The sequence below is a fragment of the Osmerus mordax genome, chromosome 7 (genome assembly GCF_038355195.1).
Source record: "Osmerus mordax isolate fOsmMor3 chromosome 7, fOsmMor3.pri, whole genome shotgun sequence".
In the NCBI taxonomy this organism is placed as follows: domain Eukaryota; kingdom Metazoa; phylum Chordata; class Actinopteri; order Osmeriformes; family Osmeridae; genus Osmerus; species Osmerus mordax.
Window position 1 is genome coordinate 5575702 of NC_090056.1, and position 16706 is coordinate 5592407.

The 16706-nt window shown below is 47.2% G+C and overlaps 3 protein-coding genes across 3 annotated transcripts in view; all 3 read right to left on the reverse strand.

The window, feature by feature from the left end:
• The window catches only part of si:dkey-32e6.6 (extracellular matrix protein 2), a 4581-nt gene extending 1358 nt beyond the window's left edge, over positions 1-3223 (reverse strand). Inside the window, exons 1-5 of the mRNA XM_067240938.1 lie at positions 3115-3223; positions 1845-2063; positions 1102-1316; positions 705-915; positions 337-452 (exon numbers count right to left, since the gene is read on the reverse strand). Coding sequence (XP_067097039.1) covers positions 337-452; positions 705-915; positions 1102-1316; positions 1845-2063; positions 3115-3223 — 870 coding nt within the window. The remainder of the gene's footprint in view (positions 1-336; positions 453-704; positions 916-1101; positions 1317-1844; positions 2064-3114) is intronic.
• A 2047-nt stretch (positions 3224-5270) lies between these two features.
• Positions 5271-12887, reverse strand: tktb (transketolase b). Its single transcript, XM_067239303.1, has 14 exons — positions 12654-12887; positions 10538-10655; positions 10329-10442; positions 10117-10214; positions 9395-9586; positions 9138-9265; positions 8695-8891; positions 7795-7959; positions 6933-7089; positions 6638-6768; positions 6445-6528; positions 6075-6171; positions 5715-5834; positions 5271-5593 (listed from the first exon to the last, which is right to left on the reverse strand). Exons 1-14 carry the CDS (start codon positions 12758-12760, stop codon positions 5421-5423), a joined length of 1881 nt encoding a protein of 626 aa, XP_067095404.1. The 5' UTR covers positions 12761-12887; the 3' UTR covers positions 5271-5420.
• A 1033-nt stretch (positions 12888-13920) lies between these two features.
• Positions 13921-16173, reverse strand: lrrc23 (leucine rich repeat containing 23). Its single transcript, XM_067240939.1, has 8 exons — positions 16066-16173; positions 15655-15764; positions 15365-15485; positions 15102-15243; positions 14861-14991; positions 14571-14707; positions 14213-14417; positions 13921-13962 (listed from the first exon to the last, which is right to left on the reverse strand). Exons 1-8 carry the CDS (start codon positions 16171-16173, stop codon positions 13921-13923), a joined length of 996 nt encoding a protein of 331 aa, XP_067097040.1.
• Positions 16174-16706: the final 533 nt, after the last annotated feature.

Sequence of the window (16706 nt, forward strand, 5' to 3'; positions counted from 1 at the left end):
GTGACTTGTGGTCAGGCAGAAGTCCTATTCTGGGAGCGGAGCACTGTACACTAACAGACCAAGCCACAACCTCTAATATGTTGATGATACGATCGTCATTATATTTATTTCAACCAAAGTTAAAAACGGCCATCCTATTCAGCACGTAATATGATGGGGTCAGGGGTGTTGGCGTGAACCATTGAAAGATCAAAAGCTTAGAAGGACTACAAAGTTAAAAGGATGGCTGTGAGGAAAGAAGTCAGCACGTGTGACTGGCAGAGAAGAAGAGAAAGGGAGAGGGGGAGGGAGAACGAGAAAGAGAGGCAGGGCGGAGGGCGGAGGGCGGAGACTTACAGCAAAGAGGTGAGTGCTGAGGGAGTTATCATCCAGTTGGTTCTTACTCAGGTCCAGCTCCTCCAGGTTGGGCAGGCCTGAGAGACCGCGAGGCGCGATCACACTGATGTTGTTCTCTGTCGCCGAGCACGCACGCACGCACACACACACACACACACGTTTAGACTAATAACAACCAACAAACAGTGGAGTCACCCTTTCTCCCCAAGACCTGTCTCCTAAACCCCTGGCTCAGAGGAATTCCTCTCACAGTCTCCTACTTAATGACAAGGGGCATTCCACATGCTGTGAAGAACATAATCATTCTTTCGGTGAGGCAGGGCTTCCTTCTAGGACAAACAACCCCTCCCCCAGTCCCGCCTTCTCACCTGACAGGTCCAGGGTCGTGACCCCCAGGTCAGTGATGATGGGTAGGTGAGTCATGCCCACGCCTTTGCAGTTCATGTGTCCGCCAGAGGTCCGGCAAGCTGCTGGGAGCGTCTCTGTGAAGCTGCTGCGTGCCTCGGTCTGATTGGTGGGTGGCTCAGTCCCCTCCTCTTCCTCTTCCTCCTCCTCCTCCTCTTCCTCCTCCTCTTCTTCCTAATGACAACACGCGTGAAGCGATATAAATGAATCGGCATTCCAGGAGAAACAGATGTCATTAGGTCATGGAATGACACTGAAGACTCTAGAACTGCACATACTTGAGCTTCATCTTTCCATGTAAAACTGAACTGCTATACTGCTAAGACATCACGCTCGCAACTAAGACAGATCACGACAAACCTCCTCCTCTTCCTCCTCGTCATCGTCATCATCCTCCTCGTCGTCATCGTCATCATCCTCCTCTTCTTCCTCTTCCTGCTTCCCCCCCTTTTCCTCATCCAAGAGTTTGCTCTTCTCGCTGTGCATCTCTGTCAGGACCGTTTTCAGGGCTCCTGTCTCCACAGCTGGAGATCCTGCGCGCGTGCCTCGCCTCTTCCAGCCCTCCAGGGAGCGCCCTAACCCAATCTGCATCGAAAACACAGACCTGTGAAGTACTGCTCAGGGTTTCGAGTAGACTGGCAAGTAAAAGCATGCACGTGTGTGCGCACACAGACACACACAGACACTCCACAGGCCTCCACACTGTAGCTTGGGCACACACACGCACACATCTCTACTGTCTGCTCTCACCACTCTGTACGCTGTAGCCTCTACTGTAGCAGCATGTCTCCTCCCCCACGCTCCCCTTCTCCCCCTCCGACCCTCCCGCTCCCCGGCATCGCTTGTTTGCTTGTCCGTCGCTCTCCCTTCCTCTTCGTCCGCTTGTGAGCTCTGCTCCTCTCTCTCTTCTTCACCCGTCGCAGACAGAGCCAGAGGCAGGCCAGAGAGAAGAGATGGAAAGGTAGAGCGATAGAGAGGAAAGGAAATGGTTACAAAATAGAAGATGTAAATGAATTGGAATATTCATGTGTACAGACAACCCATACAATGTACTGTGGGAACATTCAGGGAACCTGGATACATTCAGAAAGAGGTCATCTCACCGGAGGGGATAGCTGTGGTGGAACTCAGGCTTCCTGTCTCAGTCGTCAGGGACTTTTTGGCCTCCTTGTCTGCCTCGAGGTCAGGGGTGAGTTCAGCATTAACTGTCATCCCAGCAGCATGTCTTCCAAGCGTGTCCACGCTAGGCGAGTCGCTTGTGTCAAGGTCGTTCTCGGTGTCCGCATCCCTCTCTTTAAGTTGTGCATCAAGTAGACTTTGCCCTGTTGAGATCAGGGCGCCCACACACACACACGCAAACCAAATCTTCAGCCTCTGCGTCATCCTGTGTTGATGTCGACTGGACTGTGTTATGTCTTCACTCTTTCGTCCGGAACCTTCAAGACCCAAACTGGACGAGTCTGAGAAACCCGGTTGAAAACAGCAAATCCAAGAAAGTGAGAATGCCAGGGAAAGAGCCAGTCGAGTCGGTTTGAATTCCAGTGCGTCTAAAGAGTACAGAAAGGACTTGGAATGGAGAACATGTTCAGAAAGAGAAGGCCCCGAGAAAGATTCACAAAAAGTCGGAATGAAGTCGGGGAGGAAAGTTGCGATGGCGCTCCTTCGCTGTCTCTCGCTATGCTCCCCACCGAGGCACTGCCGTCCTTCACCTTGCGAGGACTGAGAGTGAAGGATGAAGATGGGCGGGAGGAGGGACCGGGAGAAAAGAGGAGGGGAAAGAAGGATGAGCAGGACAGAGGGAGGTCGAAGAAAAGTACATTCTCACATTGTTAACAAAGGCCTCTTCGTTCTCTAAAATAAACACACAGACACTGCCCCCTCCCCCCCCCCCTCCTCCTCCATTACACTTACTCACCTTGGCCTTAACCTAACAAACACCTGGGTGGAGAGAGAGAGCGAAAGAGAGAGAGAGAGAGTGAAAGAGAGAGAGCGAAAGAGAGAGAAAGACAAGAAGTTATCTAACAACTGATTGTGATGACATGTAATTTGTGGTTCATACTAGCTAGACAGTCGTCTGCCCTTGTCCTCATGTCTCAGGCACAACAATGACACCTGACCTGAAATCAGTTACAACTTTGAGTTCTGATTAGTGACTGTGAAGATCTCAGTTAGGTCAACTGATCCGGCAGTGACATGGAGAGGTCTGGCTGTAGGCCTCCTTGCTTGGCAACGATCCATTAACACCAACATGTGAGGAAAGCCAAGACAGTACTAGGAATGAAAGATGTCCCTGTCAAGGAAATGTAACACACACTCTCTCACACACACACATGGAGGAGACAGAATAGATGCACAAAACACACACACTCTCACTCTCCAGTCTCTGAGCCAAGCAGGTGCCGGAGCAGCTTGGAGTCTCAGTGCAGAGACCTGCTAACAGCGCCTGCTGTTTGGACAGGACACACACTCGTGTCACAGACATCTCAGGCAACCTTTACAGAGGTTTACAAGATGTGTGTTTACAAGGTGAATCTGACACCTGGATGCTACGTATGAAAGAAATTCAACGTAGCTTACATACAGCTTTTCACCTCATTCAGCTGTTTAGCATTTGTAAAGATTTGGCCTGAAGTGAAACTGAACTGAAACAGGTCATCAGAGAACTTGTAGATCGGTCCCAGGCCACGTTATTCAAGATTAATCTTTTATGTTGAAGTCAGCCATTCTATTTGAGATTTGGAACACTGGCTCTGTTCCGACCCAGACAGACTCCAAAAGGCTCCATTTGTGAGTGGAGGAGTTTGTCATGAGTCCTTTTCGCAGTAAATACCTAACCAGACACCCATTCTCTCAGGTGGTAGGTCAACACCGAAATGGAGACTGGAGACAAAAACAAGTTAAATTGGAACGTTCAAAAACAAAAACAAACCGGTCCATTTCAGGCGTCCACTACCCACTCCTTTCCTCCCCTATACGCTGCTGACCCCAGATCCACTCAACCTCAAACACCACTGACCAATTTCTCAAACACTTCCCCTCCACTTGCCCCCAATCTGAATATCCATCGCTAATCATATTTCAAAATAAATCTTTGATATTGTATTGATTTCTGTGGAGTCAGGTGGCTGAGCGGTGAGGGAATCGGGCTAGTAATCCGAAGGTTGCCAGTTCGATTCCCGGTCATGCAAACTGACGTTGTGTCCTTGGGCAAGGCACTTCACCCTACTTGCCTCTGGGGAATGTCCCTGTACTTACTGTAAGTCGCTCTGGATAAGAGCGTCTGCTAAATGACTAAATGTAATTTCTAACTAGTATAGCATGTTAGCCCTCTCTCTACAATAGTCCATTATGCTAGTCTGATCAACCATTAAGAACACAACCTGCACACGATGATACCGGTTCGCTGGGGGGCACAAGAACACTGAATCTCAAGGTCTTTAGGTAGGAGCACCAAGGCCCTGCGTCGAACCTCCCGACATCATCAACAAAGCGTCTCTCCGGCACCTCAGCAGGCTTGTGTTCCCGTAAGGCGAGTCAGACGAGCGCTGCCCAAACGGTCAGGTCTGACGACGCCAGCTCCTTAAAAGCATGACACCTACCCTCCATGTGCCTCATTCTGCATCCAGCTGTACATACCACAACACCCAGCTAAACATCTCTACCAGTTCATATAATAACCTGCGCTTAAAAACAGCAAGGCACAGGACACAAACATGCATAGGGTCAAGTAGTTTTATTTGATTGAAGCAAAACCACAGCAAGGCAGACAAGCCACAGGCTGACAGGTGAGCCAGGAATGACAAATGGGAGGTCTGGATTGGTCAGTAACGATGATGTCACACAGGTTACGTTATTCATCACACAAAATTGACAACCAGCAGTGAATTCAATCAAGATGTTTTGACACTTGATCTACACAGCTCTTATCAAATGATTAGCCTCAGTTGGAGTTGTAAATCAAATTGTAATGTGATCAGTAATCGGTATCCCATAATGGTGTCTGTTACAGAGCCTGGAATGGTCACAGTGAATGAGGAATGATACAAATCAATGTTGGAAAGAGGAGCAAACGCACTGTGTTAAAGGAATGTGTCGACAATATCAAAAAAATCCAAGATGTGTTGATATGATAAAGAACATAACACAGATCAGCTCTAACTGCAGAACTTTGCGTGGACGGCAAACGGGTTTTGCCCAACAACAAAAAAACAAAATTACATAAGACCCATTTAGAACTACAACACATACAGTATTTATGGGTGATGAGTCAGCAACAATCCAATCAAACACGAGTTTACAAAAGAAGGAATGGGTTCGGGCAGGAAAACGAGAACTAAAAAGGTAAACCAGCGGAAGAACCGTTCTATGGTTCCGGGGGTTTAGCTAAGGTGCGTTAGGAGAGTACACAGTTAGCTCTAAAGCTCCGTCTAGACACAGCACTACTGGTCCCTCGTTCCAACTCTGACATCTCACTGAAAACACTGCTGGGGTGCACTCAAACCCTCTCTCGTTGGTCAAGTTAATAGGTGCAAGCGTAAGAGGAAACATTTCGCTCTGCAGGTCCGAGGCGCGGGTGGCTAGGCGGATGGAGAACGGCAGGGTGTCCCGACAGCAGACAAGAGGGGTCGAGAGAGAGAGAGAGACGGGGGGAGAGAGGCGTAGACGTGGTGCGCGCTTCCTCAGTTGGCGAAGGTCTGGCGCACGGCAGCGACGATGTGCTTGGCGCTGATGCCGTACAGATCCAGCAGCTCCTGGGGCTTGCCGCTCTGGGGGACGCGGGTCACCGCCAGACGGGTCACCACGATGCCTGGCTCCTCCCCCACGGCGGACAGCACCGCCTCGCCCAGACCACCTGGAGAAACCGGGAGGAGAAGAGAGGGAGACTGTTTCACCGTCCTGACGAAATGCTTTTGGCTTGATGCGCACACACAAGAAAACCGACTCTCCCATTTCCTGTCGCACGAAACACCCACCCTCCTTGTAGTGGTCCTCGACGGTGATGATCCTTCCCCCGGTGGCTCGGGCGCTGGACACGATGGTGGCGGCGTCCAGGGGCTTGATGGTGAACGGGTCGATCACGCGGATGTTGACGCCTGGAAGAGGGACGACAGGGATGGTCACAGCTTCCATCTCCTGAGCTCGCCCAGTCACTGGTTTTCAAATTGATCTCGATTCGAAAATGACTAAATGGCATTGAGATTAACAGGTTACGGGGAAATCCACACACACACACACACGTCTCTCAAATGCAGACGGTGGCAGTTATTTTGCTGCATTTTAGAAACTACTTTTGTGTCCGTTCCTCTACAGGGCCACTAGGGGGCAGGGCTTACCCTCGCTGGCGAGCTCATCTGCAGCAGTGAGGGCTTCGTGCAAAGTCACTCCTGCTCCAATCACAGTCACTTTGTCACTGTCAGACTGGCGCACCACCTGGACACACACACACGTTGGCAAGACGTTGCAAAACAAGAAGAACTAGTGTCGGCTCCATTGTGTCTGAACAGTGGATGGTGTCTCAAACTAATGCATCATTCAGTCCCCTCGTCTGAAACAGGTGAAAAACGAGTCTGAGCTTGGCAGTGCCAGGATTGTACTTGATACCATTTGTGACATTCACAGAGAGAAATCAAACAGGTAAAATTGGGTTTCCTGCAGAGGAATTGCTTTTGTCGCCACCAAGTCAGTTGGGCTGGGAAACTCTACCTTGGCTTGGCCCAGCTCAAACTTCTCCTCTGGGGAGTAGAGGACCTTGGATTCTGGTCTGCTGGTGCGGATGAAACAGATACCCTGGAACCAGACACACACACAAAGATGAGAACAGAACATGCAGCCAGACTGGAATGCAACACCCCCCCCCCCCCCCCCCCCCACACACACACACACACAGAGTGCTGACCTTGGTGTTGGCAGCCAGCTCAACAGCCCTCTCAGTAGAGACAGCATCACTGGGGTAGAACACGGTGCATGTTGGGACAGCGCGGAACATAGCCAGGTCCTCCAGGGCCATCTGGGAGGGGCCATCCTCACCTGGGGGGGGGGAGACGCAATATTACACGTCTATACACACCATGACGAGGGCACACACACACCTCACCCGAAGAAATAAAAACACACAAACAAGCACACACACACACACACACACACACACACACCCACACACACCCACACACACACACACACACACAGCTCACCGATGGAGACGCCGCAGTGGGAGCCCACCAGGTTGACGTTGGACTGGGAGATGGCGGCCATGCGTATCTGGTCGTAGGCGCGGGAGAAGAAGGCGGAGAACGTGCTGGCAAAGGCCACCGTGCGGTCGCGGGTCGCACAGCCGATCGCCACGCTGACCTAGGCGGCAAAAAGGCACGAAATCTGCGTGTGTGGTTATGTCCGAAAATGATGCGGGCCTGACAACACTGGTAATGGGATAACTAGCTGGATCCACTTGAGGGGACATAATCCCATGTGGATTATAATCTAAGAAATACGACTACAGATTATGCAACCATCGCAACTAGTTTAAGAGTTTCAGACTGAACCCAAGGTGTGGGGGGGGGGGGGGGGGGGGATGTTGGAACCTTCAGGACTTCAGTCAAAAATGATTCAAAGTAGCAGGAAGTGACTCATCCAAGGCCACTCTAAAATTTAGAGCCCATTACTCCTTTCACTCCCAAATTCTCATTTAGCATCTCGGTAGATTTCACATTTCCCCAAATTAAAACTCTTCAACTTGTCTGTGTCGAGTCAGTTCAAAAGACAGAATAAATGTAACTCAGGGCTCCAAATATGGGTACTCATGTAAACTGCTTTGCGGTTGGGATTATGGGCCAGTAAATGAATAGCTACAGATTAAGACTACTTTGGCACAGATTAGGCCCAGTGTGAGGAGTGCGTGCTGTGTGAAGGACCGAACAAAGAGGTCAACCAGCATCTTTAATAAACTGACCCTTGATGTCCTGTCAGAAAGATAAGACCACACCACCAAACCCTTGGAGACTTCCATGAACAGCACATCCACCCCCACAAACTCCTGAACACCTTCTGAACCCTCACCATGTTCTGCTCGGCGATGAAGCACTCGATGTAGCGGTCGGGGTGGGCCTTCCTGAAGACGTCAGAGAAGGTGGAGTTCTTGGTGTCTCCGTCCAGCCCCACCACCCGGGGGCTGGCCTGGCCCATCTTGGCGAGAGCTGTGCCGTACGCACGGCGCGTCGCCATCTAGGGGACGGGAGGAGAGAGCGCGTGCACGAGTTCAGATGTGTGCAAAACTATTCAGAACTGGCCGGGTTATCCCACATTTTGTAAACAATGTTGGAGACGGTGACGACAAAGTGAACACAGCGGTATTTACAGAGTTACTGCCCTCTGTAAAACCCCCCTCTAACAACCTCGAGAGGTTGTTAACACATGTAGGTAACCCTCAGCACATGGCGGTTATCTAATCTGGAGGGGTAGGAGAGCTCTCTGCTGACCCAGCACACACTCTCAGCTCAGAGTTCAGTGAAGTCTGACCCTGTGGATAGATGATTGACTTTTAGAGAGGCTCTCCTGGGCTGGAGGAAACCACACACTGGTTACTTTCAGGGCTGAGGCAATGACTTCTCTCAACTACATCCGACCTACAACTTATGTTTAGCTATTTGAAAAAAAGCTAAATGAAAGTTCAGAATGGCTCACGTCAAACGTAGACCGCAAGTAAGGTAGGTGTACGCTAATTGTGTTGGTACAAGTTATATGTTCATTATCAAACATTTGAGGAGATACCAATCTGGAACAACCAGAAGGTAACCGGCCTCCCTTTTCAGAAATAGCAGGGGTTTCATTTAATTTAATTAGAAAGGTGCTTATTCACATCCATTCAGGTGAGGAGAGAAAAAAATAAAGTGTTAAAACACAAAGTAAAACAAAAAAAAGACAAAACTTCAAATCATCATTGAGGAAGTCTTTTGTTACCTTCTCTCCCAGTTTGTATGCGGGGGGAGCGGGCAGGCGGATGGGGGTGAGGTCGGCGGGGGCCGTGTCCTCCTTGGGCACCTCTGGGGAGAGATGCTTGTCGGGAGCCTGGATCTGGCCCTTTAGGTCTGCCAGCAGCTGGTCCACGCGGTCCTTGGGGATGGGCTTGCCGTGCCAGTTGTCCATGTCCTCGATGTCTGGAGACCGACAGGCGTGCATACCTTCAGAGCCTGTAGCACTACACTGCTAATGTGCTCTACACCCTCTAATCAGACTCAAGGAACACAAACTCTAGATCCCTCTTTTTTTTTTTTTATTATTCACATTTATATCTCACCATGTCCTATCCATGTGCAAACAATGAATATTAAGCAGCAATATTATGTCTTCATTCCCGCAAGTGAAAGCGGCTATACAAGTGCCCCTTGGCCGCCCCTCCTCACCTTTGAGACCCTTGCCCTTGAAGGTCTTGGCGACGATGCAGGTGGGTTTGCCCTTGACCTGCTGGGCCTGCCACAGGGCCTTGCACAGCTCCTCCACGTCATGCCCGTCCACCACGTACGTGTTCCACCTACACACACACACACACACACACACACGGAAGCCATCTTAACATATACCCAAGGACACACCCCTCAAAAAAGGCGAGTAACCGATCCAAGTGTGTCGCAGGGGCGAGGAAGCTCAGAGCGGCTTTTACCCGAAGGACTCGCAGCGCTTGCGGTACACCTCCATGTCGTGCTTCAGGGGCGCCGCCTCGCTCTGGCCCAGACGGTTCACGTCCAGGATGGCCACCAGGTTGTCCAGCTGGTAGAGGGAGGCGAAGGCCATGGCCTCCCACACGGAGCCCTCGGAGCACTCGCCATCACCCAGCATGCAGTACACACGGTAGCTGCGCACACACACACACACACACACACGTTATTGCAGTTCATATATTGAAGTAGCCATTGTAGCACAAAGTGAGCATCCTGTTAAAAGCCTGCTGTATCTCATACCGGTATGATATGAGACACAGCTAATTGGAGATCTGAGGAAGTCCAAGGCAATAGCGTTTGAAACTAAATGACAAGATCTGTAGTGTTACACAAGTTTGGGTACTTCCTCAGTTTCAAAACTTAGTTCCTATCTATGTTGTAAAGCATCTACATGTTTGGGGCAAAGACTTCCACTTCTGTCATTTGTCCAAACAGATATTAATGGGAGTAGGAGATCCCTAGATAGGCCAATTTGGTTAATAAGTGTCATAACTAACTTTAGAACCAAACTCATTTCAAGATGCATTTCATATGGAACATTGGACTTCTGCAGGGAAGTCTGGAACATACAGGACAGTGGGCCCTGAGGACCAGGGGTTAAAGACCCTGCTGACACTGGTGAAGAGGATTCGTAGATGTTGAGTATGTCTGTGTTGGTCCTTACCTGGACTTGTCAAAGTGTTTCCCGGTGTAGGCCATGCCACAAGCTGCCCCCAGACCCTGCCCCAGGGAGCCGGTGGCCACGTCAACAAACGCCAGTTTCTGAAAGCACAACAGCTAGGAGTTGAGCGGCTACACCAGAGCAGGGTGGTCCACTGCAGCGGGTGACAAACTAGGGTTGGGTTCCGAGGCCTGTGTGGGGAGGGGGTCGCTTACAGGAGTAGGGTGACCCTCCAGCTCACAGTCGATCTTGCGCAGGTTGAGCAGCTCAGACTCCTTCACGTAGCCCGCCTCCGCCCAGGCGGCGTAGAGGATTGGTGCAGCGTGACCCTGCGAGAGCGAGGCAACCAATCAGAAATGGATTCCTTTAAAAAGCATACAGTCAGGTTTACACACAGGTCTCCTGTGTGTAAACTGGGTCTCACCTTGGACATGACGAAGCGGTCGTTGCACTGGTTGCGGGGGTCGTTGGGTTTGTAGCGCATGGTGTGAAAGAACAGCACAGACATGAGCTCTGCCGCGCTGCAACAGGAGGTGGGGTGCCTGGGGTAGCGAAAACAAACGCACACACAGTAAAGAGGTCTGTTAGTGACAGGTCACAACAGGCAACTGTTAATGAGGGACATCCACACACACATGCATGTTACTGTTGTGTAAAGAGCAGTATAGCTGAAATCAACACAGTGACCGACTTGCAGCAAAATATGAAACTAAAACAGAGTGTGTGTGTGTGTATACAGGCTCCATCTGGAAATTCTTAACCAGTGTTATTCTGCATCATCATGCACCCATGTCCTCCCTCTACCCTCTTTAAAGCATTTCCCCCAGATTGGCACGACTGTTTGTGAAACTGTTAGTTGCAGACTGGCGGTCAGGGTAATGTAGTTGGTAACAGGGTTTGGTAATAACCTGTATGGCTTAGCCAATATCAGGCCAGGTTCCCTATATGGGTTAATGTGAAAATATCACCGCTGTATTGGGACATCTTGTCAAACATTATCTTGGTCAAACAGGTTGCTGCATTCCACAAAAAAAATTTTTTTTAAACACTTGCATCACAAATGTCATTCTCCATTTACCCCTTTGTTCTTTGGCCAAGGAACTAAGCTGAAATGTAAAACAGTTTATTTCGTATTAAATCAGGACAACAAATTATTGTAAATCAATCTTTATGCTTCTAAACATTCAGGCAAATTATCGAGGACAATTCTAAGAACTGTTCTAGTCTTGCAACTATAGTCTATCCCCACACAAGGGCCCATCCATTAAACGGGATGGGTCGTCGTCCAGTACTCCAACAACATGAGTGGATCAATCTAAGACTGTTCCTGTTCAAAGACATACTGTCCATCTATTCTCGTTTAAAGGAAGTGAATGAAACCAGTTTGTCCACATACATCCCTCTTTTCATGACATCTGAAGCAATATGCAACAATAGGTGGTGATAGGAAAAACGATCCCTGGAATATATAATCAGAAATTTACTGAGCTAAAACTATCACATTGCACAGTTTAACTACTTTAATTCAGTTATTATCTGCTACCCCTTCTAAAGCATGTTTTATCGTATTGTGACAAACAAATACTGTCATAGGAATTTTTGGCGATAGCACCCACAAATAGTTGCATGTACAGGTAACCATTACAGTAGGTGTGGGAGGGTAAGAGTCCTCCATTCATTCATTCATTCTTCTCAAACAAGGAAATAAACGAACTGGAAATTGTGTCAGTTGAATCCAGTCTTCCTGATGGTGCAACCCAAGTTACTGTTAGAGTGAACAGTGCCACACAAAGAATATCTGTTTAGGAACAATTGCTTTTGTACACTGGGATCGTCCGCCATGCTTTCGACTTGTCAAATTGGGCCAGATTCCAAAATCTATGGAGAACACTGGATGACGGAAACGTCACGATAAAAAGTATTGTAAGCAAACAAAGAGGCTAGTAGTAAATATAATATAACTAGCTCTACTGTAGTTAGCCAATTCGCAACATTGATTTACTACATTACAGCGCAAAAAAAATGGTCAGAAGGTCGATTAAAAACGCATGCTAGATGCTGATTGAATAAGTGTCTCTGCATAATTGTCTTTAAATCAAAGCGTAAAGCAGACCACGAGATCAGCTCAACTTCCATGTGACATGGATGCGGACAAGATATAGCAATGGTGTTAGCTAGCTAGATCACACGTCCAAGACCATTGAAACGACAATGTGGCTATGCTAGCTATTCGATTATTGCAACTGTTAGCTACTTGGTTTGCCAGCTAAATTAAATGCTTTGACGCCAAAGTGCTACTCTGTCGTTTGAAAACGTCAACATTTACGGAAGATATTGTAAAACGGAAACTAACAGTTAGCCAGGTAATAATATAGGAACACCGGGATATCTGCGTGAAGTCTGCAGATAATAATCCGCACATGAAGCATGGCCACGCAGGTGAACAGTGCTGCATGGACAGTTCAGCGGCGTTAGGCCAAAAGAGGAAACACTAACAACCCATCGGTTTATATAAAGTCTAATAACTTTTTTGAACTTACCCGGAATTTGAGGCGCATGTTGCTTTGATGGAATTAATCCTCAGCTTGTTGGCAATGTCCTTCAGGCCCTGGAGAGTCTTTTCGTCTGGTTTGTGGTAGCTTGCCATGTTTGAGATACTGGAGCGTGGAGCTTGCTTGGCAAATAACTAAAAAAAACTTCAAAAACGAGTAAGTTTACGAGTGTCGTTTCGAATGAAGTGTATTATCACCCTTGCAATGCCGCAAGTGTTCAAGGCACGCAGAAACGAGGAGGAAAGAGGGCGAGAATTGGCTTTATGTGCACTGTAACAACCACGCCCACCTAATCCAATCATTGGAGGAAACGTATTCGCGCAATGTGCAGAAAGTATTCTGAAGAAGTGGCCAGTCAGTGATCTAGTCAGAGCCTGCTTATTAAACATTCTCTGATCTAGTATCAGTTTCTTTATAATTCGGGTCTGAATTTGGACCAGAAAACTGATTCTGCATCTGTAGAGCTAAAACTACCGAGAAAACCACCTGACCGTCCAGTTCATTGTCACTGTTAGCACAGGAGTGTACAGTATGGGGAAATACAGACGATTAGGACATTAGACAACAATGAGGAAACATGACAGTAAAAAATTAAATAAAATGTAAATGTATAATGTATGTATAATTTGAAAGTTCTTTACTATACAAGTTTACCACCTTCCATACTACTTGATATTTACAGGGGCTCATATTTATTATTTCGAAGATAAATAATAAAGGCTGTTAAATTTAGTCTATACTCATTGCTCATTCTGAGATGTTACATTAAGAAATACATGCATAAAGCCACCCGAATATATGTGCTGGTCCTTTAAGTCAGTCTGCCAAATTCTATTGGAGGACTCCAACACGGAAGTGGCAGAATGATTTTGCTCTCTCATTCTTACTTTTTTTTTTTTTTTTTGCTCTCTCATTCTTACTCAGGGTAAAATAAGATAGCAGTGACGCACGGTTTGAAAACTCTTTATATAATATATAATTTTAAAATATCTTGCATAGATATTAAAATAGTGTAGGATATTGCCAAATACATTTTAATGTTTACATTACAATATTTTATTGGTTAAACTTAGTATACCAGTATGATTCACAAAAATTGTGGAAGAACAACTCAAAATACTGTCCACGCCGTTTCCAAGGTTTGACATACAATGCAGCCTCTTTGATACTGGTATTGTCAGCGTTCTCATCCCCACCCCTGCTGGGTGCTGTTTCAGTCACTGCTTCAGTGCCTTTGTTCAGCTTCCAGATGTCATCATTTGTCTTCCTGCTCTGCTGCCCCCTCATTTTCAAACTCCTAAAGAGACAAACACAGGGTTCACATCTGAGCAACCTTGAACGAATACAGTCCCTTTGATCCAAGAATGTAGTACCATTATTTCTTCTTCTAGAATAGCAAGATAAGACAGGCTTAAAACTTTTCAGACAGTACATTTCACAGACAGAGGCAAATGAATCACACACTCTTAACAAAATCATACATGGATTGAACAGTTGTTGTTCACCTTTACCTACAGTACAAGATACACTAAGTGTCTTTCCCTCACCCCAAAGCTCTCCATGGCCTCAGCTTTCTCCTCGGGGGAGATTGGCTCCTTGTCCAGCCGTTCCAGGAGTGGCAGGTGTGTGACCACATACACGCGGTAGTCTTCCTTCTCCGACAGAGGGTTCTCTGCCAGCACCAGGGCTCGCAGTGTCTTCGACACAGCCGACAGGCTGCGCAGGGCGCGCTGGTTAAACACTAGGTTACCTCTGAGGACAAGAGGTGAGGGAGGTGACATAGAATCATCTTTGTATTAGAATGCATGCAATTTGACTTTGAGTCCGCTTCAATTGAAGGGTTTGTTTGCCTGATGTTGTTGTGTTGTTGTTAAGCTTTTCTGTTAGATACACATGGGGATCTACCTGACATTAAGGTACTGTAGGGACTTCATGTTGGGGCTAATGCCATCCAGTGTCTCCAGTTGGTTGTCTCGGAGGTGCAAGGTGGTGAGGCGCTCCAGTTTGTCTAACCCCTCCAAATGCTTGATGCTGTTCTGGGCCTGCAGAGACAGAGTTAGTGGTTAGTCTTTTTTTGTTTTACGGTTATAGTAAGGGGTACCCTCTTTGAACCAACATAATAAAGTTAGAATTGTTTATAATTCCTTGGGAAGTCCTTGGGTTCTGAGTTTGTCTTAGAGGTCAAATACTTTTACCAGGTATAATCGTTGCAGGTTAGGGAGGTAGATGCCGTCTGTTGTCTCCAGGCAGTTTCCTCTCAGCTCCAGAGTGACTAGGTTAGTGAGTCGATTGAACTGCAGCCCAGAAACCCTCTGGATACCATTACCTACCAGATAGAACCACACATATTTCAAACGTTAGCTACTCTTCAATTATAGCCCTATAACATGACCAGCACTCTCCAACTATAATAAGATTCACAGACAAGAAACTGACCAGTAAGGTTGAGGCTTTCTAGGGCAGGGCACCCCAGACCCTCCAGGTCTGTCAGCTTGTTTAGAGCAAGGCTCAGCCACTGCAAAAAGGTCAGCTGACCCAGGGGCTGACCTTTCAACCGTGTCACCATATTCTTATCAACCTAAAGATGTGACACAGAGAAATCCATTATCTGTTAGCTATTACGGTATCTCTTTTAGATAGCAAAGTGCCTCATTGTCCTATCGCGGGAAATGCTAACAATGCTTGGTTGGTATACTTGCATTCAGCCAGAGTAGATGGGTTAGTGCTGAAAGGGGAGACAGGTCAGACATGTGGTTGGAGGAAATGTCCAAGAAACGCAGATGTACAAAACTACTGATGAGAGATATGTCTGTCAACTGCCTGTGGAGAGACATGGAAAGAGTATAGAGAAACAGACAAGAAGGGCAAGGGGAGGAGAGTGGATGAGAAGAGTGGGTTAGGGCAGAGAAAAAACGAGAGGTAGACAGTCACAGTCAGAAAGAAAAACATGTTTCATGTTTCGCTTCTTATTTTTGAATGTTATGTCCACCTGTCTTTTAAATCCATCTTGACAAAGGCGTGAGCCAGGCCGTTTGCTGTGCGGCACAGCAAGGACAGGCTCTGATGAACCGTTTCTTGGGTCAAATGGCATGGCTCTATCTGGAGGGAGACATAAACCCAACTCATTAGAACTACGCTGAGAGCAGTGGCGCTCCCAATTACTCAAAATGTTAACTATACCAGTATTAAGTCTCTGCACATCAGATGATTTGTAACATTAATTGAACAATAAGAAATAAGAAAGTATATCAATACTGACATCGTTTTCACTAATAAGATGGTGGATGTTGGGCTGCATAATGTCTGTTTTATATAGGGTCAGTGCATTTCTAGGCAATCGCAAACCTTTAACAGACAACAATCAGAATATCAGATATATATCAATATACAGTGAGTGCACCTGCTCTTCATGTTGAGGTGCACTCTCATCCTCTTGGTGTCCCTCTTCAGTTGGCCCCTCCTCGCCCTCGGAAAGAGCCAGCTCGTCCTCCTCCATCTCTGCTGACATTGTACGGCCTTATCTTGGTTTGCTACTTGTTGAAAGTTTGATTGTCTTAGAATTTAAATGGCCAACATTATAACAATTTGCATTTAATTGAAGACCATCAGTTATAAACTACAGTTTCATACTGTAAATGAGCTTACTACTGTGGATACAGTACAGTAGCTCGTTTTGGCTAGGTTATCTAGACTACATACTGTTACTACAGTACTACTGTACAGTGTACTAGCTGGACGATATGTGTCCTTTTACGCGAGTCTAGCCAGCCTACTTTTGTTGATATACTTTAGGCCACTCCTAACAGCTTTGATCCAGCAGCCAAATACAAAGGTAACGTTATCATTTTAGTATCTAGCTACATGAAACTTCACTTACCAGCCAGCTAATATTTCGCACTTAGATTTACAGTGAGTTAGGTAGCTAGCTATCTAGCTCCTACAGGTTAGCTAAGGCTCCAGTGTCTGTTGTCGTTGCCATGGAAACGGGAATTGCCCTAAACTTCGCATCATCAGTCATCAGCTTGCTAGCGCTAGCTCTAG

What these genes read in the sequence shown, in the direction of transcription:
- tktb (XM_067239303.1), bottom strand. Translation starts at nt 12,760, where the DNA reads ATGGCAAGCTACCACAAACCAGACGAAAAGACTCTCCAGGGCCTGAAG. An exon ending in TCATCGCCGAGCAGAACATG is followed by an intron (nt 7,090 to 7,794) that starts GTGAGGGTTCAG and finishes TTTGCCGCCTAG; the next exon opens with GTCAGCGTGGCGATCGGCTG. An exon ending in AGATGAGCTCGCCAGCGAGG is followed by an intron (nt 5,835 to 6,074) that starts GTAAGCCCTGCC and finishes TCCCTCTTCCAG; the next exon opens with GCGTCAACATCCGCGTGATC.
- lrrc23 (XM_067240939.1), bottom strand. Translation starts at nt 16,173, where the DNA reads ATGTCAGCAGAGATGGAGGAGGACGAGCTGGCTCTTTCCGAGGGCGAG. An exon ending in AAGATGGATTTAAAAGACAG is followed by an intron (nt 15,486 to 15,654) that starts GTGGACATAACA and finishes GTCTCTCCACAG; the next exon opens with GCAGTTGACAGACATATCTC. An exon ending in ACCTGCAACGATTATACCTG is followed by an intron (nt 14,708 to 14,860) that starts GTAAAAGTATTT and finishes CTGTCTCTGCAG; the next exon opens with GCCCAGAACAGCATCAAGCA.